Here is a 27,974-nt window from a genome sequence, read left to right as displayed (position 1 = left end):
AAATTCTGACATTAATCTCTGAATTCTGACTTTTTTCTCAGATTTCTCAGTTTAATCTCATAATTCTGACTTTAATCTCATAATTCTGACTTTTTTCTCAAAATTCTGACTTTAATCGCAGAATTCTGAGATTAGAGTCAGAATTCTGAGAAAAAAGTCAGAATTCTGACTAATTTCCCATATTAAACTGAAATAAAATGTAAAAATCAGTTAACTTTTTTCTTTTTTCAGTGGCCCTAATCCTCTTCCATATAAAGCAGCTGCAACAAGCTGAAAAATGTTACACAGAATGGCTTTGTTTGTGAAGAATTGGTATATTTAAATATAACTTCTACATTTTAAATTTAACTATCAATTATTAATTGAAATAGATATCAGAATCTGATAACTAAAAAACAACCATATAAATAATAATAAAAGTGACAAGAAGTGAGAACTGAACAATTATCTTCATTTATTCTCCAACCTTTTCTGTTACAGTATGTTGTGGAATTTACACATATATTTATCTGTTTCAGTAAATAATGCATCTGTAAGTTTATCAACTTGTTTTTAATAGTAGTGTTTTGGGGAGAAAAAAAGATGAAATAAGTGTTCAATGCACATTCTAGGATGAAACAATCTTAAAACATGATGGCGCCGCAGATGGCAGCCACGGTGTGTTGGTGCGCACTTTTTAGCTTCTTTTTTCTATCTTATTTTGCTATTTTGCTATTTTGTTTTGTTTTTTTGTCTGCACCAACAACACCAAGTCAAATTCCTTGTAAGTGCAAACCTACTTGGCAATAAACTTGATTCTGATTCTGATTCTGATTCTGATAACTGTTAATTTAGGTAAGTCTTCCCAATTATTTACTTTATTTTGAAGTTAGAGAGGAAACTTCCTTTTTCTTCCTCATTCTTTCACACTTAACAGGAGCTAACGTCATTCTTTGGGTCCACTTATGCACTAAGGAGGACCCCACCCCCACAAATCTCAGAGAAGAAACGAGGGAAACTCTCATACAACACATTTGTTTATTGATTTTCTTTGGACAGCTGCAAAACCACAGACTTCTTATGCAAGTATTTTTTATGTAAATCTATAAAGGTTTTATGCGTCTGAAACAGTCTAAGCTCTTCTGTGAAAGGGATCTGCAGGTATGCCCTCTGGAAAGGTGTCTTTGTCTGGAATTTCTATTTAGAAATCCTCCCAGTTTGTGCACAGCTCCTCTGCCTCTGAGGAATAAAGAGCACATGTTGCACTTTGCAGAGGAAGGCTGACCTGTAAGGCAATACAGAGGTGTGAAAAAAGGAGAAATTAGTCACAAAACAAAATTAGATAAGTCCAGCTGATTATATCATACTTTAGGAATAAGTGGAGGGGTCAATTTTCTTTTGCAAAGTCCATCCCAGTTGAATCCATTAAACCACCTGAAGACAAACGGTGTATCTTATTAAATATTTAGTTTACAGGCAGTGCTCAGAATTTTTATTTGATGAAATGAATTCATGTTCTCACTTGTGCTTTTGAATGGCCTTGGCCCCGTTTGTCTGACTGACCAGCCTCTCTGAAGGTTTGCCCCTGGGTGATAGAAAGCAAAAAACAAACATAAATAATAACCATCTACTTCCTGTCCTCAAGTGATGGAAGATAACACTAAAACTTATCACAATACATTGACTGGGTTTGGCTTTTGTGGTCATGTTGAACCATATTCATACCTGCAAAGTTTTCTTATGAGATCGCAGGCATCTTTGCAGAATGATTCCGGGAATTCAGACTGATCTATGCCACAAACCGATGCTGAGAGAATCTTTACGGGGTCAGAACCATCAAATGGAAGCCTGGAGAAGAAAAAAATAATTCAATCCAGAACCATTGTTCGAAGTCAGAAAACACCTAAAACTTTTCAACATTTGGTCCCATTTGGTTTCATGTCTTTTTTTTTTTCAATTAGATTAACTGTGAAAGAATAAACAAAAAAAGCAGGGAATAATCATGATGTGGAAAGAAATCAAACATAATTTGTAACATAAGTGTTTTGTCAATAATTCGCAATTTTTTTTGTATTTTCAAAGCCACAGAGTTTGAGGTTGTCAGCTTTGCACATCCAACAAATCCAACAAAATTTCTCCATTTCATTTTAGTAAAATAGCTCTTTTCTAAAAACCTCTTTTAAATCCCCTGGTTTATAGTTTGATTAAGGTCTAGACTTTGACTAGGCCATTTTCAATGTTCTTCAGTGTCATTCTGCAGTCTCAAATCACAGATTTCTATTCATATCAGGTTGTATCCTTTTGCTTAAGTCTGTGAATAATAACATCAGTAAGTTAGTCTATCGCATGAAATTCCAACAAGGGATGACATAGTTTGACCAAATGTGGAAAAGATCAAGATGTGACCGCTCTACAAGCCTGCTCCATTTCACTTTACTTACATCACCACAGTTTAAAACAAAGCATTGTTTCTAAAGCGTAGAAAACTTACCTACCGCTGAGAAGTTCAAACACAAAAACACCCAGTGACCAAAGGTCTGCTTCTGTACTGTGTCCTCTGCTCAGGATGATTTCAGGAGCCATGTAGCCCAGCGTCCCGCAGAACGTCCATGTCCTCTTACCCTCCTCAACCCTCTTCAGACATCTGGAGCTAATCTACAGTAGACATCAGTACAGTCAGTATTGCCCACATCCCTAAATAAAATGAAGCAAACAGAACACGGAGGTGAGGTCAGTTTGTAGTTACCAGTTTACCATAACCCTGCTCATCCAGAACAACATTTTCAGGCTTGACATCTCTGTAGACGATTCTCTGAGAGTGGAGGAAACTCAACGCTTCGACAACACAAGCTGTATAGAACTTAGTGCTGGTTTCATCTAAATTTCCCCTGAAAAATAATGGAGAAGTTCTCAAGTTGAGCAGAAGAAGAAACTATTTCTTTTTATAAAACAAAAGGTTGTGATTCACTGAACCAAAATAAAATAATATATGCATTAGTTCAAATCTGTAGATTGATGTTAAAAGAAGACAAAAAAAAAAATCAAATAACAGGTCAGGTTGGTGTAGTTTAACATACTCACTTTTCTTTGAGTAGACGGGACAAATTTCCACCCAGACAAGCTTCTGTCAAACTATAAAGATGCTCAGCATCTCTGAACGTTTTGTATAGTCTGTGATCAACAGATAGAAAACAGTCTTACAAAGTAGCCCTTCCCCATTAATGTTTTCCCATTGCTCTCACATTACAACCACTTACTGACTTATGTTAATATAGGGATGTCCTGATCCTATATTAATATCGGATATCGGTCCAAAATTAGCCAAAAGCTGATATTGGATTTCATCAGCCAACATCTAAAATCTCTGATATTTTCATGCTGATAGAAACACTTCTGTTAAAAGTTTCTGTAACTCATTGGTTAATTTTATATGGGTCAGTTGTTTTCATACTTTTTTGTTGTTGACTTTTGTTCCCTGTTTTATTAATATTACTTGTGTGATTCATGCTAGTATCGTATCGGGTCAATATTGGTATTGGACAATTCTCAAAGCTGAAATCTCAGTATCGGAAATGAAAAAGTTGTATCTGGACATCTCTATATTTAAATGGGGTTTTTATGTGGTCGACAACACAAGCTGTTCAAAACTGCTGACATAAACTGAAAAGTGTGGCAATCACTTGTTTTTTAGGTCCTCAGTTTGTTGTCATGATCTGTTTTTGTTTATCACTTGATTATATTTTGCTGTTTATATTTGTAAATAAACAGCATGCTGTTTGATGTGGTGGAATGGAAAAAAGTTTAAAAGGGTGTTAAGACTTTTGCAAAACACTATAACCAGTTGAAAAAAGTCACCTGACTAGGAATGGACAGCGGGCCTCCATCAGGATGCTGCGCTCTCTCAGAATATGCTCACGCTGACCGCTTTTCAGGATGAGCTTCTTCTTCAGGACCCTCATGGCAAAAACACACCTGATGTTTCTTCTCAGCTGCACCTGAAAGCAATGAGAGAAAAAAAATTCAATACATAGGTGTGTGGAAATGAGGAATATCAATGAGGCAGGAGCTCTGGGATCTGTGTGATTACGAGTGGGCTGCTGCAAGATCAACTCTTTACCAAGTCTACGTGACTAAACTCCCCAACTCCCAGAGTACGAATAATCTGAAAATCGCTTAAGGTGGAAGATGCCAGGGAGGCAGGATCCCCCTTGGACCTGTGGAGGAAAACACAGATGAAATGGTGTTTGTTGTTTTCCGTGGGCATAAAACAAGACTGTGCTGCACTGCTCCTCACTCGATTTTTGATTCATCGCTCTGCTGCAGCTTTGGAGGGCTGTCAGATCCAGAACCTTCGATAACATCTCTAAAGGTCCTGAAACACAAATAAATAATGAATGTTCTTTGTGTATCTGACAAAAAAGATTCACAATAAATAAATGCATTAGAGAATATAAACTGAAGCAGATACACTCAAAATGTATCTCATGAGCTCAGAAAGCCTTCAGCTTACCATCTGTCTATGACCAAGCATGTCACCTCACCAACAGCCACAACATTTACAGACCAAGTGGTTTCTCTGAAGGCAGAAAAAAGGATAATCATAAGAATTTAATTACAATTTGTATTTATATTTTTAGAAGGAATGGAATGTATAAACAAAAGTATTTTAGTTCCCAAACTATCCTTTAACAAGGCAAGGGCCTATCTCTCTTTTATAAGTAGTGGCTGATAGCTGCTGAAAGTTTGTATTTTCCAGCATTAAATAATTTGTTTGACAACATTCCCTGAATTGGACTATACTCAAAACAACAGCAGAGTCCAGATCTTTTTTATGATCGCAGAGAGCAGAATATTAACAAATACACACAAACAAAAAACAACAAAAACTTGAGCAAGAGCTCATCAATTATTATATTAAGTGAACCAGAAAGTCATGGTTGTAGACCAGTGATCTAACGAATAAAAACCATGATGCAATATTAATACGACTGGAGCTTAAAGCTGACTGCAGTCTCTGAAAAACTGTAATAGAGTCAACTGTAAAGGAAAAATGTAAAATTGGTCCAACAGAGAAACCGGTTCCTATCCTCTCTGTCGGAGCTTAATAAATTATAAATGATTTAGTATTACACTGAAAAAACTGATGTAAGAAATATTGTTCTAATTTTAAATGTAAATCATCTTTCGCAGATTGTCTATCACACTTCTTCGAATAAAGGGCAAAAATATATCAATATCAGTTGGCTCACCCATATTTCAATTTTTGCAGTGTACGTTTTTAGTCCAAGGGCCAGGATCAGGTCTACAGGGGCACCGGCCCCTCTTAGCCCCCATCTAGAACCGTCCATGTGTAAGATCCTCACTACTTAACTGTATGTAAGTAAAGGTTATATAAATGCATTTACTCAAAGGTTCAGACTAATCCAACCGGAGGTAGAAGGGAAAGATTAGGATGATGAGTATGAACTTAGACACTCTCATGGCCAAGTCTATCATAAACAATAGATTCCTGCAAGCTATATTTCACAGCTCAACGTGAGGAACGTTTTACAAGCAGCCTTAAGCGTGAACTGACTTCTCCAATCATCTGAATGTTGGAGCTGAAATTAAGACTCAGACCAGCTGTCATTTTTACCACCTCAATGCCTAACTTTGGTGCAGCCGTCTAATTCGTAATTTCACTCTGTTTTAGCTATAGTAGCATCCTGAACATGTCTGCATATTCTCTTCTGAGCTCAACGTCCTCAGAGATTTTTTTTCATCCGTGCAACAGAAATGTATGAACAGTGCTTTTCTCTTTTTCCAAAAACCATACCATGTACAAAATGACTCAAATCACTGTTCTTTCCCATCCTGATTATCTGTTTGATTTTCACTCAACTTGATCAGTGATTTGTGGCAATAAGTAATTGGTGTACCTCTCAAAGAAGCCAGTTTGTTTAAATATTTAACCTAAAGTGTGTATCTGCTGACATCTGTCATGTTCAATGAAACACTGTTCTTTTCTTACCCCCAAAGAGCTTTCTCTCCAAACCATTGTCTCTCAGAGAGCTGAGCCAAAACTGTCTGCTCCTGGCGGCCGGGCTTCTTCTCCATCACACTCACCTAAAGAGAAAATGGTGATGAAAACTGCAGAGAAGATGTGCAGTCTATTATCCCCATTATAGTAGTCATTATTTTATGATGGAGATGAACACTGCAGACAAGAGGCAGACTCTTTCATCCCCATCATCAAATTATTCCTAAAGCAGCTCTGACATTTGGACTCAGTCTAAATCTTTTTCTTTGAAAGGCTGCTTCTATGTGAGCTGCTGTTAGAGGGCATTTAACTTTACCTGGCCTTTGCTAATGATATAAAAGCTGTCTCCAATGGCTCCCTGACAACAGACGTAGTCACCATCTATGTAACTCGTCTGAAGTTGGGAAAGAAAAGAAAGGGAAAAGTACAGTTTTGAGGCTGTTGCACCTACATTTCACAGCTGTGGCAAAATGAAAGCTAAAAAAAAGGTTCAAAATCTGTTGACGAGAACAATCTGTACCTCTTCCACATGCAGAGACAGTTTTCTGATGACATTGTCTGGCAACGACTCGAGAAAGGGAATGCTGCAGACAAAAAGAAGCTCCAACTTTCATATTACATTCCCCAAACTAATATATCAACAAAAAATGTCTCACAGGCAAAAACAACAATAGAGCTCCAGGAAGAATAAAAGGGAGCAGACAATATTTAGAATATCAGTCTGATGTTCACCTTCTCAGCAGCTCCACTGAATGAGAAAGGCGTCTGAGGCCGCATTGTGTGAGCGCGCATTGGAAGCTCCTGCGGTCGATAGCCCACAGCTTGCTGTCTGTTTGTGCTGCACATCAAAAGACAGAGGCAAGGGGAAAAGATAAAGGTTGTGTCAGTGACACAGGGGCGCTGATATAAACACAACAGAGAATAGCAGACCGACACTGCCTGCGGCGTCTGGGGCTGAGGAGCCAAAGTTCAGCTGTGCACTAAAATCAGCCAGTTTAGGTCAAGGCTGCCTTCAAAATTTCTCCTTTTTCAGTCCCAGAAAGGACACTGAAGATAAATCTAATCTAATTCCCACCGCCATAAATACCCTCTTTCTATATAATAGAGTTTGTAAGTGGTGTAAATTAATAATGTGCCATATTGATTGGTTCACGGAAGCTTCCTGCAAACGGAAGTAGATGTCCTCGAGACGCTTTAATTACAGCCAATATCTAATAAGATGGCTTAGCCCTGATATCTTAATTTCCCCGTTTGAACAGTCTGAGCTCCTAATTCATCACCACATGACATCTCATTTATGCCTACTGCTTTTTATTTCATACCTATCAGGTCATTAAATGCAGATAAAAATAACATCAGCCTTTCTCGGTGCTCTTTTCTCCCCTCTTTTCTTGTATGCGATTCTGCAAATATCATTTCAATAAACTTTAACTATTTCCCAAATAGTCACAATGCAGCTGCAATCTACAATGTATTCTATGTAGTATGGATAAACCAAATAAGTAAAGAATTGTGAAGTTGAAACTAGATGCAAATACTGGCAAAATTATGTTATTTTTAGCTCAATTTCCTAAAGAAAAGATTTGTCAGAATAAATCCAGCTGTTCAGTAGAAGTTTATTGGAGAACATTAGCGAACACCTTGTAGGGGTAATGTGCTCCTTCACATATTACTATCAACTAACCATCCTTGCAATAAAACACAGTGGTGGCAGCATCATGCAGTGGGATTGTTTTAATTTAGCAAGAAAAAAGAGGCAGCTTAAAGCTGACAGGAAGACAGGGGGAGCTAAATATACAATAATCCTTCAAGAAAACATGTTAGAGTCTGCAGAAGATTCACCCTATGCCAGTGGTTCCCAACCCTTGTCCTCTGGGACCCCTGCCCTGCTTATTTTAATTATGTCCCAACTCCAGCACACCTGATTCAGAGGAGGGCTCCTCTGCAATCAAGAGCTGCAGAAGCCTGTTGATCATCTTTTCTGGGGTGATGCAACAAGGAGACACCTGAGGGTTGGGAACCACTCCCCTATACCATTACAAGACCCCAAAACATACCACCAATGTCCTAGCAAATCTAAGACAACTAAGAAGCTATTGTTCACAGAGTCTCTACACCGAAATAGGCTTTAGCTATTATTATAAAAACAATTCCAGCTTCTATGAACAAAGCTGACCTGCAGCTGCAATTTGCAGAGAAAAACTGCTTCTACTGAGCATTGACCTACTGAGGTTGAATATGAAAACAAGCCACAGGCAGCATTTTTAAATGTAGAAAAAAAAAATTAAACATGAATCCCTTTTAGGTTGAAATAGTGGTGCATTTGTTTGCAATGCTGCCTTGCAGCAACAGCGTTTTGGTTTCAAATCCCAGGTGTGCAGCTTCTGCTTGGATTGTCCATGTCCTCCCTCTACATCCGTTCTTCTCAGGTACAGTTTCATCCCACAGTCCAAAAATATGTAAGAGAGGTTAATTTGTCTCTCTAAATTGCTACTTGATTTAAGTGTGTGTGGGTGTGTGTATGGCTGTATGACAGACCAGCGACCTGAACAGGGTGTCCAGCCCTCTCTTGCTTACTGGGGTTTTTCAAAATGTCTTCATTACTTTGCATCCATTAAAAAATACAAATAAAACATATTTAATGTTTAGATTGTGATGTGAATACTTGTGGATAACATTCAAAGGGTTTAGTATCCTTCTATCTAATTGTAGACTTCCTGAAACATCTGCTCCAGTATCACTACACCAAAGCCTCGAGGACAGATTCAAACGCAAAGAGAAACTATTTTCATGTCAGGAAGGAGATAAGCACTGTGGGCCCTGAGCGAACCCAAAGGGAAGGGATGACAATAATGGGCAGTGAACAAAAGAGAACAGGCTGTCACTGTGAGCTGAGTACTGTTACCAGAGAGCAGACAGATAGCGGTGAGTGGTAAATTGGAATGGCTGGCTTCTCTCAAGCAGCTGAAAGACAGAATTAGAGGCTCAGCGATGGCAAACAAAGTGAGATTTCTTCCCATTTACACTGATCCTAGCCATTTTCACAGCCTGTTTACCCACATCTAATAGATATTTATTTGTGAAAATACACCAAATACCCTTGGTGATGGCTAGGAAAGTTATTCCAGAGGGCACTGAGATCAGATGACAGGAGAAATGACAGATCAACATCTGTATTTGTAAATGTTCTGACTAATGCAGGGTTGCAGGGAAAGGTGGTAAATGATTGAAATTCTACACATCCCTAAGAAAAAACCAACCAACATGTGAAGCGGCATTGCTGTCTAAGATTTCAAAAGGTTCTTTTATTTTAAATTCCAAAGGCATCCTCTGTCTCACACTGCACCAGAACTCTGCATGCTTTTAATTTTCAGGGTCATTATTTATATTCCTTCTTTTACAGTTTAAATCAAAACGGGATCTCAGCAGGCTTCCGTACAACAATTGTTGGCACAACCTTTACCTGAGACGGAGTAGGTGTGGGTCCAACTGTAGAGGAGTGTCACCTCTCCAAACATGTCCTCTGGCTCAAAGGTGAGCACCTGCTGGCCATCTTTCCTCACATCCAGTCTGCCTTCTAGCAACAAAATGAACTAATTACACATTATCTCACAGTTGGAACATTCCCACATTTAGTTATATTAAAAATCCCACCACACATATATATTTTATTTTAAACTTTAAACTGGAAGAGATATTATGCTTGTTTTTCATAATTATTATCAAATATTATCTGTGTTGTTGACTAGATAAAGAATATACACTGCTCAAAGAATAAAGGAGACACTCAAATAACACATACTAGATCTGAATGAATGAAATATTCTTATTGAATACATTGTTCTGTACAAAGTTGAATGTGCTGACAACAAAATTACACACACACACAAAAATGTCTTACTCAATGGAGACCTGGATTTGTGGTCACACACAAAATTAAAGTCGGAAAACACTCTAGAGGCTGGTCCAACTTTAATTTAATGTCCTTAGAACAGTTCAGAATGAGGCTCAGTATTCTATGTGGCGTCCAGATGCCTGTATCACCTCCCTGCAATGCCTGGGAATTCTCCTGATGAAGTGGTGGATGGTCTTCTAAGGGATCTCCTTCCAGACCTGGACTAAAGCATCCGCCAACTAGTGGACAATCAGTGGTGGAACTTAACGTTGGTGGATGGACTGAGACATGATGTCCCAGACTTGCTCAATCGGATCCACATCTGGTGAAAGGGCAAACAGGCAATAGCTTAAATGCCTTTATCTTTCAGGAACTGCTGACACACTCCAGTCGCATGAGGTCTAGCATTATCCTGCACTAGGAGGAACCATGGCCAACTGCAACAACATATGGTCTCACAAGAGGTCTCAGGAACTCATCTCTTTACCTGATGGCAGCCATGCTAGCTCTGGCGAACACGTGGAGGACTGTGTGGCCCTCCAAAGAAATGCCACCCCACACCATTACTGACCCCCTGCCAAACCGGTCATGCCACCCCACACCATTACTGACCCCCTGCCAAACCGGTCATGCTGAAGGATGTTGCAGGCAGCAGATCGCTCTCCACAATGTTTCCATACTCTGTCATGTCTGTCACATGCGCTCATTGTGAACCTGCTTTCACCTGTGAAGAGCACAGTTTTCTAGTAGTGGGGTTCTCTGGCAGGTGCCAAGTGTCCTGCACGGTGTTGGGCTGTGAGCAAAACCACCTGTGGACGATGGGCCCTCATACCGTCCTCTTGGAGACAGGTTCTAACAGTTTGTGCAGACGCATGCACATTTGTGGGATGTTGGAGGTTATTTTGCAGGACTCTGGCAGTGCTCCTCCTGTTCCTCCTTGCAGAAAGGTGGAGGTAGTTGTCCTGTTGATGGGTTGTTGCACTCCTACAGCCTCCTCCACGTCTCTTGGTGTCCTGACCTGTCTCCTAGTAGCGCCTCCAGCTTCTGGCTACTACACTGACAGACACAGCAAACTCCCTTGCCACAGCTCACATTGATGTGCCATCCTGGATGAGCTGAACTAGGCCACTTGTGTGGGTTGTAAAGTCATTCTCAGGCTACCAGTGTTACCACTGCTTCACAGCAAGAAATCAAATATTGGCCAGAAAGCATGGGTTCTGAGAAATGTTCCGTGGTCCTCACCTGCAGAACCACTCCTTTATTAAGTGTGTCTTGCTAATTGCGCATATTGCCTATAATTTCCGCCTGTTGGCTATTCCATTTTTAGAACAGCATGTCAAATTAATGGCCACTCAGTGTTCCTATGTGGACAGTTTGAATTCACAGAATTTCGATTTTATTGAAATTATACTACATTGTTTATATGTTCCCTTCATTTTTTGAGCAGTGTAGACATGTGGACCTAACTGCAAAACAAAAATGCTTTACCATCTACATTTTAGGTTTCAAAAATGTTCTCATATATTTTCTTTCATTTATTTTAGTACTTGATGATTTAACTAATTCCTACTTGATATTTGTGCATTGTTAATATTCTGTTAACTCAGATTTCTAATTTAATCAGTATGTTTTAGAAACCAGTAGGCCCACTGCTTTCTACCATACCATCACATCTATTTTATATTTTAATGGGGTTTTTTCTTGCAACATTGAGGTTTGTGGCTATAATGTGACAAAATGTGAAAAGCATTAATTATAAGTAGCATTTTTAATAACAGTAATAGTGTGTGGTCCTGTTTTTCAAGAGTCTAGAGCCTTGAAACATGAGATGAGAAACATGAGATGTGCTGACAGCCTATAAGCAAAGACTCCTCTTCAGCAAACTCAGATGAACCATTTATCTGCTGCTTCTTTTGAGGTTTTGTTTTTGGTCCACTCCACAAAGCCTCAAACTCAACGCTATTTCTGACATTTTGAAAAAGCTTTCACATTTTGAATTGAAAAAGCTTCCTAGATGGGAATTGAAACGTCTTCAAACTTGGAAACAAAGTCCAGTGGATTGTTTTTTTTTTTTTTACTTTTTTGGAACTGCTTCTTTAAAGTTTCATCCCATAATAAAAGTGTTTCCCTTTCATTTTCTCCCAGGTCTGTCTGATGTATAAATTTTGCTTTAGACAGACATCTGGTTGTCCAGTTAAATCAAAAAGAATCAGTAAGAGAATGCAAATTTAAAGTGAACTTGATCATGTCTGGCAGTACTAGAGCACCACTAAGATCTACTATGTCCTCATTAGCATTTTAATGCTGTTGATCATAAGAAGAAAAGTACCAACCTTCTAAAACAAAGGCCTGATCCCCAGAGGATCCCTCCTGGATGACAAAGCAGCCCTGATTGATAGCGGTTCGCTGCATGCAGGCAGTGACTGCCTTGATTTCTTCTTCATCGAGGTTCTTCAACAAGTCATTTTTCAAAAACGCTGCCTGGATCAGCCTTTGAGATCTGAGGACATGAAAATATGACAGATGTCACACTGTTGCTCATTAATCACCTTCAATGCGGTCTGATGGAGGCTTAGAAGAGATCTAAAAATGATACTTGTTGATTAGCAGTCAATGACAGTGAGAGCTTTGCTGGTGTGAACTGAGGCAACAGTCCGTGCTCTTACTCCTGGCTTTTGTCACAGCTTCTGTGAGAAACCACAGCGAAAGTCATGAGTTCTGGAGTGATGGGCTCCGAAATGACTGTCTGCCTTTTTGTAATCCGGTTGTCCTCAATTTGAGCTGCAGAAGCTATAGAAGGAGGAAAAAAAACACCCATCCATTTCTAGGTCAGGATTAGAGCTTGTGGCACTTGTTGGACCCAAAATATCACAGACTGAAGCATCAAGCTCCGTCTACCTGCAACCACTGTAGAGGGTCCAGGGAGGGACAGGGCGGCTCTGTAGCGGTCCAGTTCTTCTTGCAGTCTACGGATGAGTTCGTCCTTTGTGTCCAACTCCAGCTCTAACTCATCTATTAGTGTGTCCCTCTGTCGAAGCTCCTCAATCTTTAGCTGCAGTGCAAACTGGAGGTCGCGAAGAGTACCCATCCCCTAGATAGATAGATAGATAGATAGATAGATAGATAGATAGATAGATAGATAGATAGATAGATAGATATAGATGACATACTTATATTTTACGTTATGGTACAGGACACTTAAGGCAATAGAAATGGAATTGCATTGACTATAGACATACTTGAACAAAATACAATGAAATAAATCCACATATATGATTTCTAACTACACACACAATCATGTTTCTTACCCTGTGCAGCCTGAATATCGTTGCAGGGGGGTTTGTCTCACTTGTATCCTGCAGGTTTGTGCATGTCTAACATGCGACAGGTGTACATCCCTTCTTTAAGCAGCCAACTGAAGGAGGATGCTCTTCTCTCCCGCTGGCCAAGGCTGCACAGACAGCGCAAGCAGCCAATCACATGACCCACACTGTCCGAGAGAGGGAGGGGGGTAATGACAAATGCATGGACTGGATCCGAACTGGGTCAGTGGGTCCTTAGAGAGAGTTTGAGGAGCCCCTGGGGACGATCCACCAGACTGAGAAGAGAACATTAATCATTTCACTAAAAAGAAATTAAAGGCTCCGCTGTGTGCTCTGACAGACTTTTCTTCCTGTCCTCTATTAGTGTTTACTCTAATTTTTTATTTTATTTCATGTTTACTTATGTGTAATTGGGTTTTATATTATTGATGTACAATAATAAAGAATAACAACGAAAAGCAAAAATATTTAGATGTTAACTTAGATAGATTATAGATAGAAGCATAGATTGGATGATCTTTGGATTAAACACAGGCTGTAATAAAGAAATAAAGTAAATAAAAATATTTATGTTTCTTACACAAAAGGTAAATCGTCTAAGGAAAAAATACATACCTCAGAGGCAGCAAGTGGTTTTAAAGATCACTTAATTTTCCATTAGTTTGATTTCTATACCACTAATTCAAAATATGTTTTGATTAAAACCCCATTACAAACAAACTAATGAACCCTATTAATATCTGCATTATATACCCTATATAATAAAATGTTATCAAATCATATATAGATGTTTTACATTCCTTAACCTACACTTTAAAACAATCCTATAATTAAATAAAAGACTTATAGTGATAGGTCTTTTCTGCCCTTTTTGTTTGTTGGCAGAAGTATTCATTTTTATTTATTTATTTGTTGTTGTTTTTTTTTGTTTTTTGTGTGTACACGTTAACGGTCGTAACCCCCTATCAAAGATTATGTTTCTTTAAAAAAAAAAAAAACACGAATTATTAATTCGTGTAGAGGTGCATCCTTCACGGCAAGAGCCGCTCCGCGGTCTATATTATCCAGAGATTCACACTGTATTTAATTGTTGATATTTAGGTAATTACTAAGTCTGGCCAGAAGGTGGCGGTAAGTGTTCCTTCAGAGGCGCTGTTACTGCTGTGGTGATACTGGAGAAGAAGATGGGCAACTGATAAGCGGTGCAGCAGTTTTGCCACGAATTACACTAAATTTATTGAGGAAGTTTACGTATTTAACCTAGTAGAATATTGCTTTTGAGTTTGGTTCGTTCTGGGTTTTAAAAAATGATCCTCACAGTCAAACCGCTCCAAGGAAAGGAGTGCAGCGTTCAGGTAACTTACCGCTAACCCTAGACACAGCTAATCCACGAGTTTGGCTAACAGTGGTGCCTCTCTAATAGGTTGATGTTACCCCTAAAATAATCAACTGTTCTTTTTTTGATGTATCAATTGCTTTACTTACACCGCTTATGATAGTTAAACTCAAGTGGTTGGCTTATACTCTATAGCCTATAGTTAGCATGCTAACTATAGCCACCTGAAATGTTTCTTCTTCTTTCTAGAAGCCTTTCTTTAGTGGACACTCATGTGACCTCAGATGGTCGTTGAAGTCTTTATTTTATACTTTTCTACTGAAAGATATTCTCTCAGAGTGACGTATATTAAATGTAGGAAAACGTTTTAGTTTGTTTACTACTTTAATGCTGGATAGTTTTGTCATTGGCTTATATCATTCAGTTATATGTCGTGCCGATGTACATTTCTTAAGTTTGAGTTTCATATCTTGGACGGATCATGTTTGAAATGTTTCCATAAACAAGAAATAGCCTTTGCAGAAGAAGTGATACAGCTACTTTAGTGATGATTGCTGTTGGGTAAAAGATGTTTCCATGAACACAAAGGCAAAGATATGACAAGGTTTCACAAGAATCAACTTATTTCATCATAAAACAATACTTTTTAAGTTAAAATTTGGGCAGCGTCAACATTTGAAAGTCATTTGAAGTCATTCATCCACCATTTACATGAAAAGCTGTAAAATATTTTAATAAATTTCCCAACTTGTTTACATAATTTGTAAGATGTGTGAATTCCAATACCATACAATGTTCTTGAAGTGTTGTTCTTGTTTTTGTTTTGTTTTGTTTTTTTATAAACGACCCCAAATTTTAACATAGTTTATTTCACCATTACAAAAAGTAATAACAAAGAAGATTATACTTGTAAAAACAGCTGAAAATGAATCAAAAACCGCTATTAGAATTCATTTTTGATATGCAGGCTAAAAAGGCCTGAACTTATTTGGTTTTTAATCAATTTTCTTTTTTCATGTTTGCTTGTAAGCAATTTTGCTTCTAGAAATCTTAAAAAACTAGTATTGTTGCCATGTCTCCTTTAGATTTGTCACCATACAAAAAATTCTAACTCAATTTCTTTACTATATATATGTTCGATAGTGGATACCATGTTTGATAGCAGGGAATAAAATCAGAATTATTAAAGGCATAAAACATATTTATTGACAAGAAGACAACAAGACACTTTTAATCTCAACATGGTGCATACTTTCCCAACAGAATAAGAGATTTTATTAGTTAAATAAGTGTACAAATAAATGTAAGGCAATGCAAGTTTATTTGTATAGCACAATTCAGTACAAAGACATTTCAAAGCGCTTTAGTAGAGATAACTACATGAGAAAAACAGTCGGACCACAAACATAAATTCATTTTTTGAGGTATTATTCTTTTTATATGTAAACAATGTATCCGGGTACAGTGTTTGAGTATCGATACTTTTGACATACCTACTCTCCTTTATGCTGTCATAGGGAATCTGTTTTATTTTTTGGGCTGTACGGACCAAGCATTGGATTTATCTTTATAGAGATCCGAGCACAAACACTGAATTGAGCGCAACTTTTATTTTTTAGCATCTTCAAGTTCTGTGATAAGGATGTAGTTTGTTTTTCTCTTTAACCCTCCAATCATTTTTCCCATAGTGTCAGAAATGCATAACTAGCTTTAACGAGGCAAGTTTCATTTTAAATTTTTGAAGTTTAAGACAGTGGGGATGTGAAAGCTGTGAACTGTACTGATTTTGAAACTATGATATGTACTATACCAGTTAATAAGTCAGAGATCAAAATTATTAAATTTTACTATATAGAAAAAATATCCTCCATTGGCAATCTGTAAATGCATCTACTTAGTAAAAGCACCTGCATACATGTAATTTGCACTTTTTTTTGCACATTTGGTTGTTGGATCAAATTTACTATAAAAGTTAGAAAAATATTCTTTAATTCAAAATTTAGAATAACCCTATAGAATACACAGCCTGTGTCAAGGAACCTGGTAACAGCTCTTTTCTATATTTATCTTGGAAAAAAAAAGACAATAAAAACAACCTAAAGGGGCAGGTCAGACATTGATAGTGTAATAATTGCAAACTTAATATTGATACCCAGGAAAATATTTGATACTGGTAAATATAATTTTCAATACCATGTTTATATTAAAATTGAAAGCTTTTTTTCATTTTGTCAACATGCTTTCTCAACATAATCTGATATGTTAAATAAATACATGTAAAAATAAACAACCCAAAATATGTTTTAAATGTGCAAATATTCCAGAAATCTAAAATGAACAATAGCAAAATATGTAAACAACACTTGTGTTTAGTAAGAATGCCATTTCAAATCAGTGTTTTGATATCAATACTTTTCAAGTATGATGATAAAGCAAATACTTCAATTTGTGTGAAAGCTGGAAAAACCGGACAAATGCATTTCTTGTATAGAGGTTAGCTGTATTGTTCTGATTGGAGGCCGGCTCTGAGGAACGTAAGCCTCTGCAGTCCAGAATACCCCATGATTGTCATTAAAACTTTTAAAGTTAACTAATTCACATGTTTCAAATTTGCTAGTATAGTCTCTCCACATATTTTCCTTTCTAAACACTTGACAACTGATTAGTTTATTCCTCAGGTCTTCCAATGTATTTACTAGCACAGTGCTGGGTGAGCTCCAGGCTAACATTAAACTTGCAGCCAGATTCTGTCCCATCTGTCACATCTTTTCCTTTGTTTACAGCAGCAGTTATTTCTGAAAAAATATGCAAGATTTTATATCAGCCCTCTAAACACCACTGAGGCCACTAAATGTTTATTATATCCTCCACTAACAATGGATGATATAATAAAGTTGGCTTACATTTTCCAAGATGTGTTAGGACGCCTTCCTGTGAAATGTTTAATTTATGATCAGTTCATCAAATATTGCAAAACGTGAAGACAATATTAATTATTTGCACATATTCTATTTGTACAAATAAGTTTTTTTTTTTTATTAACTTCATTTGAAAGACGTGACTAAAGCTTATTTGTTTCTACTTTTTTTTTTTAAAAAAATGCATAGTTTTGTTAAAACAAGCTTTAATGATTCACAGCCAAAAATCCAGACTTGTTTATTTGCATACAACCAAATGTTTTGCATGAACAAATATAGATAACAAATGTATAGCCTTTTTCATAAGTGAGAGGGAAAGTATCGGGTACATCACAAAATTTAAATATTTAGCCCATTTGTGCAACAGATTCCAATTATTTGTAATCAATATTAAAAATGTAAATATGAATCCTTTAATTTAGTTGGAGGAGAAGTGCGGTGTTCAATGTCGTAGAAGTTTTCATTACGTGATCATCATACCCTTCATTGCCACATGTGCAGCGAAATGAAAAGCTTGTGTATCCCTGCTCAGAGCTGCTGTGTCTGATTTCTTTCATCAGTGAGTCAGATAAATATGAGCTATTTAGACGTCGCTCTGAATCTCTTGCTGTGAGATCAGTATCTGGGTAAACATCAGAGAGATAAAGCAGAAATAAGACACGAAGGATAGGAATCAAGAGACGCTGTGACTAAACCATTGTGCTGTCGATATTGCAGGTTACTGAAGATGAGAAAGTCTCCACGGTGAAGGAACTTGTGTCTGAAAGACTGAATATTCCTGCAAACCAGCAGCGGTTACTCTACAAAGGAAAGGCCCTAGCAGGTAGATTAACTCACCAGTAGCTCAAACTGATCTATCCTAGCATCACGCTCTTTTGTAGTTTTTGGTAATGGATTGTGATGTTTCTTTCTCTCAGACGAGCACAGACTGAGCGATTACTCCATTGGGCCAGAGGCTAAATTGAATCTGGTTATCCGTCCTGTGGGAGAGAGAGCTGCAGCCCCTGGAATGGCAGGCAGCAGCTCCAGTCCTCAAGGAGGGGTGTGGCAGATTGTATCCACTATACTTGCCAAACACTTCAGTCCAGCAGATGCAGCAAAAGTCCATGAACAACTTATAAAGGTATTGATTAAGGTTATCTCCAAAATCAGCCTTGGATTTTTTTGACTCTTGCAAATACAGGATCACAGAGTTTGGTCAGTCAGGGCTCAAATATCTACCTAAAAGACCATAAAAATATTTTAAAGTGTGTTTGTTTTTATTTAAAACAATTGCGTATTTATAAAAATCCATTGTATGCTATTAATATAATAAATATTTAAACCCTCTTTAGTAATCATTTTCCGAGGGGTTCAGAATCTTTTAGGTTGGAGGGCCTCTTTGCCATCACCCTAATCTTAAAGCTCCTAAGATTCTAGCAAAGACTGACGTAATGACTCTCAGAAGCTGATTGATTTAATCTTTCGTTAAATAATGATCTTTTTAAATTGAAATGTTTCTCTTATTAAAAAAGATTATTTTAGTCAATAAGTTAATGAACAGCAGTTTTTTTTTTTTATTCTGTTGAGTCATAACCTGGATTCTTACTCATTCAATCCTACAGAATTTGTCTTTAAATTCATGTTTAAACATTTTGAGTAGAAACAAAAGTAAAGGCAGCTCATTTTAATTATATATTATTATATTTTCATACACCTTTTTTTTCTACTTCTTTATGAGGATATGTATGAGAATTTGACTTGTGTGGATGTAGCGTTAGCAACATTAGCAGTTTGCCATGGGTTGTTTACCATCATTAAATGTTGTTTCTTGCATGAAATAAAAGTTACATGGTAAACAACACTTGGACGCGCTTCAGTGGCAGTTAGCGCACACGACCCATGTATGGAGGCCTTAGTCCTCGATGTGGCCGACCCGGGTTCCGATCCGGCCTGTGGTCCTTTGCCGCATGCCTCTCCCCCTCTCTCATACCCCCTTTCCTATCAGCCTACTGACAAAGAAAAACATGAGCCGCAGTGCTGTGGCTGATGGGAATTTTTTTTTTATATTTCATATTACATTAAGCGATCCTTTCTGCATGTTTTGCTCCTACAAGTTTAAAAATAATGTTACGCATGCTCTCCTTTAGCTCCGAGGAAGTCGGAGTGGAGCAAAACGGAAGGAACAGCGGAGAATGTAGGCTTTGCGCAGGTCGTCTGGAGCGGAGGATGTAGGATTTCTGTGTTAGTCCAAACTTTAACCTCTTAAACATAGCATAGATAGGCAAACGTGAAGTAAGTGTGAACATACCGACACAAGACAGTTGAGCTAAAACTGACAGGCCAGGAAAGGAAAGGAGAGCATTAATAAGAAAAGCATCGCAGATTTCCATGTCGTAAACATTCCCAAAGTACATCAATGTTTCTGGTTGCATTCAAGGTTGCCATACTGAGAATCCATTTAATTGTGATATGATTTTTTTTTTATATTCTGATAATTATATTGATTGTGATTAGCCCACATTTCCCCCACTGTTGTTTATATTCCTTCAGCACAATCATTCTTCCAAAAACCTTTGGATCTGGATAACTGAAATCTACCCCCTCCATCCAAAATGTTTTACTAAACAAACATTAAATGCATGCTACCTGAAATATAAACTTTTTTAATTATTGCATCAATTTACTTTTTTTAAATATTACATTAGATGCATTATGATTGCAGTTATTGTGTAGGTTTAGTTGTAATGTGACATGTGGAAAAAGTTCAGCCTTTTTTTAAAGTCTGTACAGATGTCAGGGTTATTTTGATGGAAAGATATAAAAAGTTTTTGCTTTAATTAATGAGAAGGCAGTAAATTTCCTTAATGTCTATTTTTTATTTTTATTTTTTTTTCTGTAGCATAAAGATGTTCAGCTTGATTCCTTCTCTTTCAAAACAAATCTCCATCTTTAATGCTTGTCTTAATTTTTGTTCAGGTCCTATACTAGACCTATGTGATTGGTTGGTGGGATGTTTGCTGTTTGCTCTAACGTGTGAACCCCCAAATATTCTACTTCTAGATGATGATTAAATATTAAAAAAGTATAATACAGTTTATTTTTATTATTTTTTTTTTTTTTGTAAAAACCTTTGTGGAGATATAGACTCTGATTTTTACCCTCCATTTTCTGTACTTGTTCCTGTGTAAGATTCAAGTATGGTAGAATAATGCATATTTGGTGTTTCTTGTTTCTCACTGTGCTCTTTGCCATTCTCCTCTGCTTTAAAGGATTATGAGCGTTCACTTCGACAGCTCAGCCTGGATGACATTGAGCGTTTGGCGGGGAGACTTCTTCACCCAGATGACGAGAGAGTGGACACCTCATACATGGACTAATCTTTAAAACTTCATACTCCTGAATGTTTGTTATTTACAATTATACTCCGTGCTTGAAGATGCAGACAGTGTTTAAATGGCGGGCTGGGAAAGATTAAATGTAATCTGACTTTGAGTGATTCCCTGGTTTCTGCCTGATCACATGGATAACAGGGACAGTTTCTCTGCTTTTTTTAGCGGCTCTACAACAAAGGACTTGGATGAGGACATATGGCCCCTGTTGGGTGGCTTTATCATTAATGTTTTAATAGCAACAGACAGCCTGATCACAGTGTCTGAATAAAGGAATGAATTGTGTTATTTTTACATAACATCGACTGCAATGTTTCCATGGGGGTACTAACTTTACTGGAGGGTATTTATTATAGTCTGTGAGTGATAACTTTTATCTTTTTCAGGAAGTGTGGTCAAAATTCATGTCTTATCCTCTTTATATATGGGTAACCATTGTATGATTTGTAAATATGCTTGTTTATATGTATGTTTGCAGACATTAAAATAAAAATCTTCTTTCATTCCAAGTTATGGTTTGGTCGCTTTCTATTTTTTACCCCTAATCTTTAAAGGATCCTAATAGGGGCAAAACGTTGGACTACGTTGTATGTTTTTGAAAAAGTAAGATTTAAATACAAAAAAATTATAGAAACTGAAAGGGATTTCAAAAGGCGGCACTTTGTAATCGGTGATCCCCTACAGCCAATCAGAAGACAGAAAGACCCGTGATTTTTCCTTTCTGACCAATCGCATTCATGATGACTAATAAGGTACCGCCCCCTGCCATTGAGGGACGGGTTGTACATTCCACTGATAATTTTCAATATCACTTCGAAAAAAATGACTATTTTTTGACATCTTTCTCCTTGTGATAAAGTATGAAAACCCGACAAGTTGGATAAAGGAGGATTTTTATAGAACTAGAAGGTATGTTTCAACATAAGCTGTTTTAGCGGCTAAATTAGCATTAGCAAATCACCCACTTCCTGCTTTTAGCAAGCTGGGGCTGTTAGCTTTTATAGAGTCCTTTAGCCAGTGCTGCTACACACAGCATCGTGCCTTGTTTGTACTCCTGAAATCATGTAGTCCGTTTTTTTATTTAAAAAACAAATATTTGGGTTGCGTTATGTCGAAGGTCTCCTGTCGCTTAGGGATCAGGGCGTTTCTTCCCTCTCATCAGGACCACTTCTGCCCAGAGCGAAAGCATCTTAGCTTTTAGTTAACCACATTTGCAGACCATAATAGCAATAAAGAACTTTCTGACAAGCCTAAACGGTGAAATCATTAACATTCGAACTCTTTTATACAGTATTTTCTCAGTTGCATTAACTGTGTGTATTTCCTTTACATTTTTAACGTGGTTTTCTGCATTCAGGGAGGCTCTGCGTCCTTTGGAAGGATGGAGACTCTTATTCCCACTATTAACCGGCTGCAGGAGGTCTTCCTGACCGTGGGGGCTGAGATCATACAGCTTCCCCAAATAGTTGTGGTTGGATCACAGGTTAGTCATCAGAAAGGACACATCAGCTTATGATGTGTCCTCTGTTTTAACTAAAGGGTATAAAAACTATCTTGCACACGACTTTAAAGTTTGTTGGAGATGTTTATTTTGTGTTGAATTTGAATTTTATACAATTTGTAATGTATTATTGCGATTTTATGTAATTGAAAAATAAATTGTGCGCAATATTTCAGTTGTATGCTAAATAGTCTTGAAGATTTATTTAGAAATAAAAGCCTCTGTCTGAAAATAGCATCTTAATTTCCCAAACAGTGTCAGGATTTTTATAGAACTACACTCCAGCAGCTTATTCTTGGCCTTTCTGCAGTGTTCCTGGCTCTTATTTACGTTCTTTACTATAAATTCTCTCTCTGGAAAAAAAAAACAAAACAGCTCAACTTCTATTTTATTCCACTTTTAAAAAGCCCACATGGGCTTAACTATATTGTTTACTTCTAAAGGTAATCAGTTACTCTTGATTATATGTATATAGTGTTAGAGTCAAGTGGGCTGGCAGCAAATAGATTTCACAAAAAAATGTAATGTGATTTTTATAAAAGTTTCGTTTGCATGATTTTAAAATCAATATTTGTTAGTTTATTTACTCTCTTCTTCCTATTACAGAGCAGTGGGAAAAGCTCCGTGTTGGAGAGTCTGGTCGGACGAGATTTCTTGCCTCGAGGATCAGGAATAGTCACAAGACGTCCGCTCATCTTGCAGCTTATTAACGTCGCCCCTCTGAAGGAGAGGATAAAAACTGAGAATGGTACAGAAATCTTCTCTATTTTATGTAAAAATAAAGTTATTTCAGGTTAAATGTTGGAATTGAGGATGTTTGTGGCTTGAACAAATACAGAGAAGTTATGGCCACTGCTTAAATTAGCTGATGTGTGCTTTTTGCTTTTTCTGACTGTCAAACTACTCTTTATTCCTTGCATATCTGTAATTTCTCTTTTCTAACATGAAGCATTTTTTCCTCTTTTTTATTACATTTTAGGAAATGGAATTAAACAAAATGCTCAGAACAGCTACCCAGGTCTCTGTACATTTAATCTGCATGTCTGCATTCTTCTTCTTCTTTTAAATCTTTCAATCATTCTGTGCAGCATTCAACTTAAATAGTACATTTGTTATGATTTGTTTGCATCATTAGCTTTGATTTATGTCACATTTATTTTGTTAAGAATAATACATTTTTTGTTCAGGGATCAAAGCTGAAGAGTGGGGTACCTTCCTGCACTGCAAGAATCAGGCATGTTTTTTTGACTATTACTTGGTTATGGTATTGTAAGTTAAGTGTAACCCATGATGCATTGTTTTTGGTGTGCTGTTAGATCTTCACAGATTTTCAGGAGATCCGTAAGGAGATTGAAGCAGAAACAGCGCGCGGTTCCGGTGACAACAAGGTATTAATATTTCTTTGATGAAAAGAATCAAACTCTAATTTTGTCCTTTTTGTCCAATTTCTTTACTGTTTGATATATAATCCTTGCTTTCCAGGGAATCAGTCCTGAGCCCATATATCTGAAGATTTTCTCCCCCAATGTTCTTAATCTAACGCTTGTTGATTTGCCAGGAATCACCAAGGTAAATTGGTTTACTTTTGTTGTCTCCTAAAGAGCTGTATATAGTGTTGCACCCCCCAAAAAAGAAAAAAAAAAAATCCCATCAACATTGCGTATGTGCTTTGTATTATATAACATGTGTCAGTTGTCTGTTGTGGTCCCTCTAGGTTCCTGTTGGTGATCAGCCTGAAGACATAGAGACTCAAGTGCAGGAGATGATCCTGTCCTTCATCTCAAACCCAAACTCTCTCATCCTTGCAGTCTCCCCGGCCAATTCTGACTTGGCCACGTCTGATGCTCTGAAACTGGCTCGCGAAGTAGATCCAGAAGGTGAGACATTTTGTTTTCTGAGCCTCGGTTTGAGTTCTTGTTGGGAATATAGAGATCGATGCAGTGATTGTAAAACAGGAAATCTGTATTGTAGGGTTGTGTCTTACACCATATATATATATATATATATATATATATATATATATATATAATTTTTCTGCACTACTTCAGTATCTTCCTACAGGCTGTTGACGTTCAGGTCCATATTCTTTCTTTTATCTGTCAGGTCGTCGGACACTGCTGGTGGTCAGCAAACTGGACCTGATGGATGCAGGAACCGATGCACTTGAAGTACTTCTGGGTCGAGTCATTCCCATCCGTCTCGGGATTATCGGGGTGGTTAATAGGTTTGGAAAACTACATTTAAGTGTTATCGTCTTTTTTTTTATCAACGTTTTCCTCTCTAACTCTGAAAAGATTTTAAGCTGTACTCCATCTGTCTTTGTTCTTGCTAGGAGCCAGCATGACATCAACACCCAAAAGACTCTACAGGATTCACTGAAAGACGAACAAGCTTTTCTGCAACGCCACTACCCCTCACTTGCCTCCCGATCCGGCTCACGCTATCTGGCCAAAACTCTGAGCAGGCTGCTCATGCACCACATCCGGGACTGCTTGCCAGACCTTAAAACCAGAGTGACGGTGCTGAGTGCCCAGTATCAGGCACAGCTCAACAGCTACGGTCAGCCAGTAGATGATCACAGCGCCACTCTGCTGCAGATTGTCACCAAGTTTGCCAGTGATTATTGCAACACCATCGAGGGAACAGCCAGACACATCCAGACATCAGAGCTGTGAGTAGCTCCTCACTCTTTAGAGAACATTGATCTATTTAGCTGTTTTAAGAATCCATATGTAACATAAACCCAACATTGTGATGACTTTTTATTTCTAAAGCCATCATTTTAATTGTTTTGTGCTTTTCTTTTAAGGGACATTAATGCTAAAAATATGTTGATGATGTTGTATAACTTCAAACATAATGCATATAAAAAGTTAATATGCATCATCTTATATTCATGGTCCAGCTATTATAATTTGATCTAAATTTAATGTAATTGGTTAGGCCAATTTTAGGATGCTGAAATCCAGCAAAAATTAGTTAAATAAATCTCACAGAATTAGCATATGGAGCATATTATCGTGTGATTTGGCCTTTATATTTCCCTTTTTTTCCATCCAGTTGTTATGGCCCGGTCTCATATTTAACAAGCAACTTTCCAATAAAGCTAAAAAATGTTGGCTCTTTAAATCTGCTTTTAGATGTTCCCTGTGAGGTCATTTCCAGTTAGGCATTTAAATAACATGCTGTGTGTATTTGAAAGGCTAAAAGGACAGCAGTACTTTGGTAGCTGGCTCTCCCTCACACTTCCTGGCTGGAGTATTCATGTCTGATGTGCTTCCTCTTCTTGACATGAGCTTCCTGTTTTGATAATTCAGTGTCATCACTCTAAATGGCCTTTGCTGTGAGCACACAGGATCTCCTGCAGTGATCCGCTTTTCCACAGATCTGAGAAAACACTCTGACTAAAGATGTTTTGTTTTCAAATTAGGGCTCCAGTTTTTTATCTTTATTTAAACCTCTTTAAACAGGGTTTCCGCAGGTCATTAAAAATCATTAAAAGTCATTAAATAATTTTTTTTTCAATTAAGCCCTGAATTGGCATTAAAATTCATTAAATGTGATTATTTTGGCATTTAAAATGTTTTATTTAGAATAAAAAATGTTTATAAAAACAATTGCTTAAATGATATATATATTTGCAAATATATCGCGATATATTTGCGTGGAACTGCTTTCTGCTGATCGTCAAGCCGTATGTTCAGAAAAGAAGCTCAAGGCTGAGAAAAAGCTTTAGAATGGGGGAAATGCTCATTTCAACAAAACTGGCTCGAAATCGAGGAATTGCAGCCTGCCGACAGTAAAGATGAAGAAGGAATTTATATACGAGTCATGGGTACTTGTTGCATAAAAATTATTTTTAAGAGCATTAAAAAGCATTAAATTAGAGTTTCTCATTCCTGTATAAACCCTGTTAAAACAACCCGGTGGATGTAAAGTGGGGTAATAACTCAGAATGCATAAAATTCCACAGGTAAAATTTTTGCCAATATAGACATGTTAGACATCATTGCAAAGCTTAGATTCTCCACAATTCAACCAACAAGATGATTTTATGGACACAGTGAGAACCAAAGCACAACTAAAACAGATATAGAACCATGTCAAAATGTAAACAAACAAAACAGCCTCATCAACATACTTTTGAAGGCATCCAGAAGCGGTTGTATAAATCCAATCTTCAATTATTTATACTCGATTCGTCCATAAGGGTCCACAGATAAAAAGTAATCCAGCATATTTGTAACAAAAATATTACATCATAAGAAAATCGGCCATAACTTCCGGTTGTTGACATCAGAAGGTTAGCTTATTCTCAGCATCTTACTAGTATTTACTTCTAATACTTATTTCCTCGGCTGTTAGCTCGCAATGTTTGGCATGGTTCTTTACATCGTCTTCCAATCTACAAGACACAGATGTCTGCATGTTTTTATGACACGATTGGAGCCAGATATAGTCCCCGAAATCTCACCTCAGGTTCACTTCCGGTCCACTTCCTGTCAGCCAGTGACGTGCGATATTATGCGTTATTAATCTCTGCTGTTATTGGTTAAGACCACATGGGGTGTTGGGCTTGTAGCCAATGAAATAAGTTTTTGAACAATCTCAAATGTGTCTAGTTTATTTAAAGGGGTACCGCATCACAGGCGTGTGTTCACGCCTGTGAAATGTACATATCAATCTGTTAAATTGCTGATTTGTTATTCCAGCTAAAAAGTATTTTTTGTCTTTTGAAACCATTAATTTCACTTGATCTGGATTTTAAAATCCCTTCCCATCGGAAAACTCAACTGAAGCAATTAGTTGCCAAATCAAAGGTAATGGTGTAAAATAACTAAAATTATAATGTAATTGTGGCCTCACTGAGTATTTCAAGTAAGCTAGTCAAAAACCATAAGTGGGATGAGGTCTGTTCTGCTTATTTCTACTTGTGATAATAATCAAAGTTCAGCTCTTTAGATATTCTGTGCTATAAATCCTCCATCCTTCATCAATAATTAAAAAAATAAGATCATTCAAATTTGTTCTTTGTTTTTTATTTGGAATAAATACGATTTTTAACTTTAAAGTGGAGGATTTTCGCCAATCTTTGACAAGACCCGCCCCCTTAACGTACAGACGTACCAAAAAAAATGCACATGCACAAACTTGTACCTGCTCCCGAGAGGAAACGTCTATTAAACGTGTGCAAGAGCATGCACAAGCCCATTTCTCCTCGTTTAAAAGTTGCTGTTTGCATCACTCATACAAGCTTACTGTACTTTCCAAAAGAAGATTTGCAATTTTTCCACTATGTCAGACTCACCACCGGTGAGTGAAAATGGGGACGAGCACATATGACGGCCTTACGTAAACATCACTAGAATGACTGACAATTAGGAAGACCACTTATTTTGATGATCCACCCCAGGGTTTCCGCGGGTCTTTAAAAAATCATTAAAAGTCATTCAATTATTATTTTTTAAATTAAGGCCTTAAAGCTACAGTAATTTTCAGCGACATCTAACGTCCAGAATGCAGACCGCAGCAACATGAACATCTCCCCCCCACCGCTTCTCCCCCCCAACAGTACGGCGATGTCTTCCATGACGCCCGCATCACCTACCTTCTCAAGTGATGAGGTTTGTTT

The 27,974-nt window shown here is 37.4% G+C and overlaps 3 protein-coding genes across 5 annotated transcripts in view; 2 read left to right on the top strand and 1 right to left on the bottom strand.

The window, feature by feature from the left end:
- Nucleotides 1-1,014: 1,014 nt before the first annotated feature.
- Nucleotides 1,015-13,325, bottom strand: LOC107093865 (cGMP-dependent protein kinase 1-like). 2 transcript variants are annotated; one of them, XM_015389171.1, is made up of 20 exons: nt 13,202-13,325; nt 12,792-12,984; nt 12,560-12,683; nt 12,227-12,393; nt 9,462-9,575; nt 6,731-6,836; nt 6,519-6,582; nt 6,315-6,392; nt 5,990-6,084; nt 4,490-4,555; nt 4,274-4,351; nt 4,097-4,193; nt 3,835-3,974; nt 3,061-3,150; nt 2,726-2,867; nt 2,471-2,634; nt 1,705-1,827; nt 1,502-1,564; nt 1,347-1,413; nt 1,015-1,264 (listed from the first exon to the last, which is right to left on the bottom strand). In XM_015389171.1, exons 2-20 carry the CDS (start codon nt 12,979-12,981, stop codon nt 1,181-1,183), a joined length of 2,052 nt encoding a protein of 683 aa, XP_015244657.1. In that variant the 5' UTR covers nt 12,982-12,984; nt 13,202-13,325; the 3' UTR covers nt 1,015-1,180. The 2 variants fall into 2 exon arrangements, with proteins under 2 accessions (XP_015244657.1, XP_015244658.1); XM_015389172.1 differs by lacking the exon at nt 13,202-13,325 and having other exon boundaries at nt 12,490-12,683; nt 12,792-12,812.
- Nucleotides 13,326-14,381: 1,056 nt separating this feature from the next.
- LOC107093859 (ubiquitin-like protein 4A) lies at nt 14,382-21,344 on the top strand. The gene is made up of 4 exons (XM_015389164.1): nt 14,382-14,571; nt 18,188-18,293; nt 18,388-18,593; nt 20,722-21,344. Exons 1-4 carry the CDS (start codon nt 14,524-14,526, stop codon nt 20,827-20,829), a joined length of 468 nt encoding a protein of 155 aa, XP_015244650.1. The 5' UTR covers nt 14,382-14,523; the 3' UTR covers nt 20,830-21,344.
- A 252-nt stretch (nt 21,345-21,596) lies between these two features.
- The window catches only part of LOC107093884 (dynamin-1-like protein), a 14,589-nt gene continuing 8,211 nt past the window's right edge, over nt 21,597-27,974 (top strand). Inside the window, exons 1-10 of one of the 2 annotated variants that reach the window (XM_015389207.1) lie at nt 21,597-21,750; nt 22,199-22,324; nt 22,949-23,090; nt 23,322-23,360; nt 23,530-23,576; nt 23,659-23,730; nt 23,825-23,911; nt 24,057-24,219; nt 24,446-24,566; nt 24,675-25,013. In XM_015389207.1, coding sequence (XP_015244693.1) covers nt 22,223-22,324; nt 22,949-23,090; nt 23,322-23,360; nt 23,530-23,576; nt 23,659-23,730; nt 23,825-23,911; nt 24,057-24,219; nt 24,446-24,566; nt 24,675-25,013 — 1,112 coding nt within the window. In that variant the 5' untranslated portion in view covers nt 21,597-21,750; nt 22,199-22,222. The remainder of the gene's footprint in view (nt 21,751-22,198; nt 22,325-22,948; nt 23,091-23,321; nt 23,361-23,529; nt 23,577-23,658; nt 23,731-23,824; nt 23,912-24,056; nt 24,220-24,445; nt 24,567-24,674; nt 25,014-27,974) is intronic. The other variant, XM_015389208.1, reaches the window with a different exon arrangement.

The sequence above is a fragment of the Cyprinodon variegatus genome, unplaced genomic scaffold (genome assembly GCF_000732505.1).
Source record: "Cyprinodon variegatus isolate N-32 unplaced genomic scaffold, C_variegatus-1.0 Scaffold451, whole genome shotgun sequence".
In the NCBI taxonomy this organism is placed as follows: domain Eukaryota; kingdom Metazoa; phylum Chordata; class Actinopteri; order Cyprinodontiformes; family Cyprinodontidae; genus Cyprinodon; species Cyprinodon variegatus.
Note: the sequence above shows the minus strand (reverse complement) of the source record. Positions and strands in the feature narration are given on the sequence as shown.

What these genes read in the sequence shown, in the direction of transcription:
- LOC107093859 (XM_015389164.1), top strand. Translation starts at nt 14,524, where the DNA reads ATGATCCTCACAGTCAAACCGCTCCAAGGAAAGGAGTGCAGCGTTCAG. An exon ending in GAAAGGAGTGCAGCGTTCAG is followed by an intron (nt 14,572 to 18,187) that starts GTAACTTACCGC and finishes TCGATATTGCAG; the next exon opens with GTTACTGAAGATGAGAAAGT. An exon ending in CAAAGGAAAGGCCCTAGCAG is followed by an intron (nt 18,294 to 18,387) that starts GTAGATTAACTC and finishes TCTTTCTCTCAG; the next exon opens with ACGAGCACAGACTGAGCGAT.
- LOC107093865 (XM_015389171.1), bottom strand. Translation starts at nt 12,981, where the DNA reads ATGGGTACTCTTCGCGACCTCCAGTTTGCACTGCAGCTAAAGATTGAG. An exon ending in ATATCATTAGCAAAGGCCAG is followed by an intron (nt 6,085 to 6,314) that starts GTAAAGTTAAAT and finishes TTTTCTCTTTAG; the next exon opens with GTGAGTGTGATGGAGAAGAA. An exon ending in TTTGAACTTCTCAGCGGTAG is followed by an intron (nt 1,828 to 2,470) that starts GTAAGTTTTCTA and finishes TTTCTTCTCCAG; the next exon opens with GCTTCCATTTGATGGTTCTG.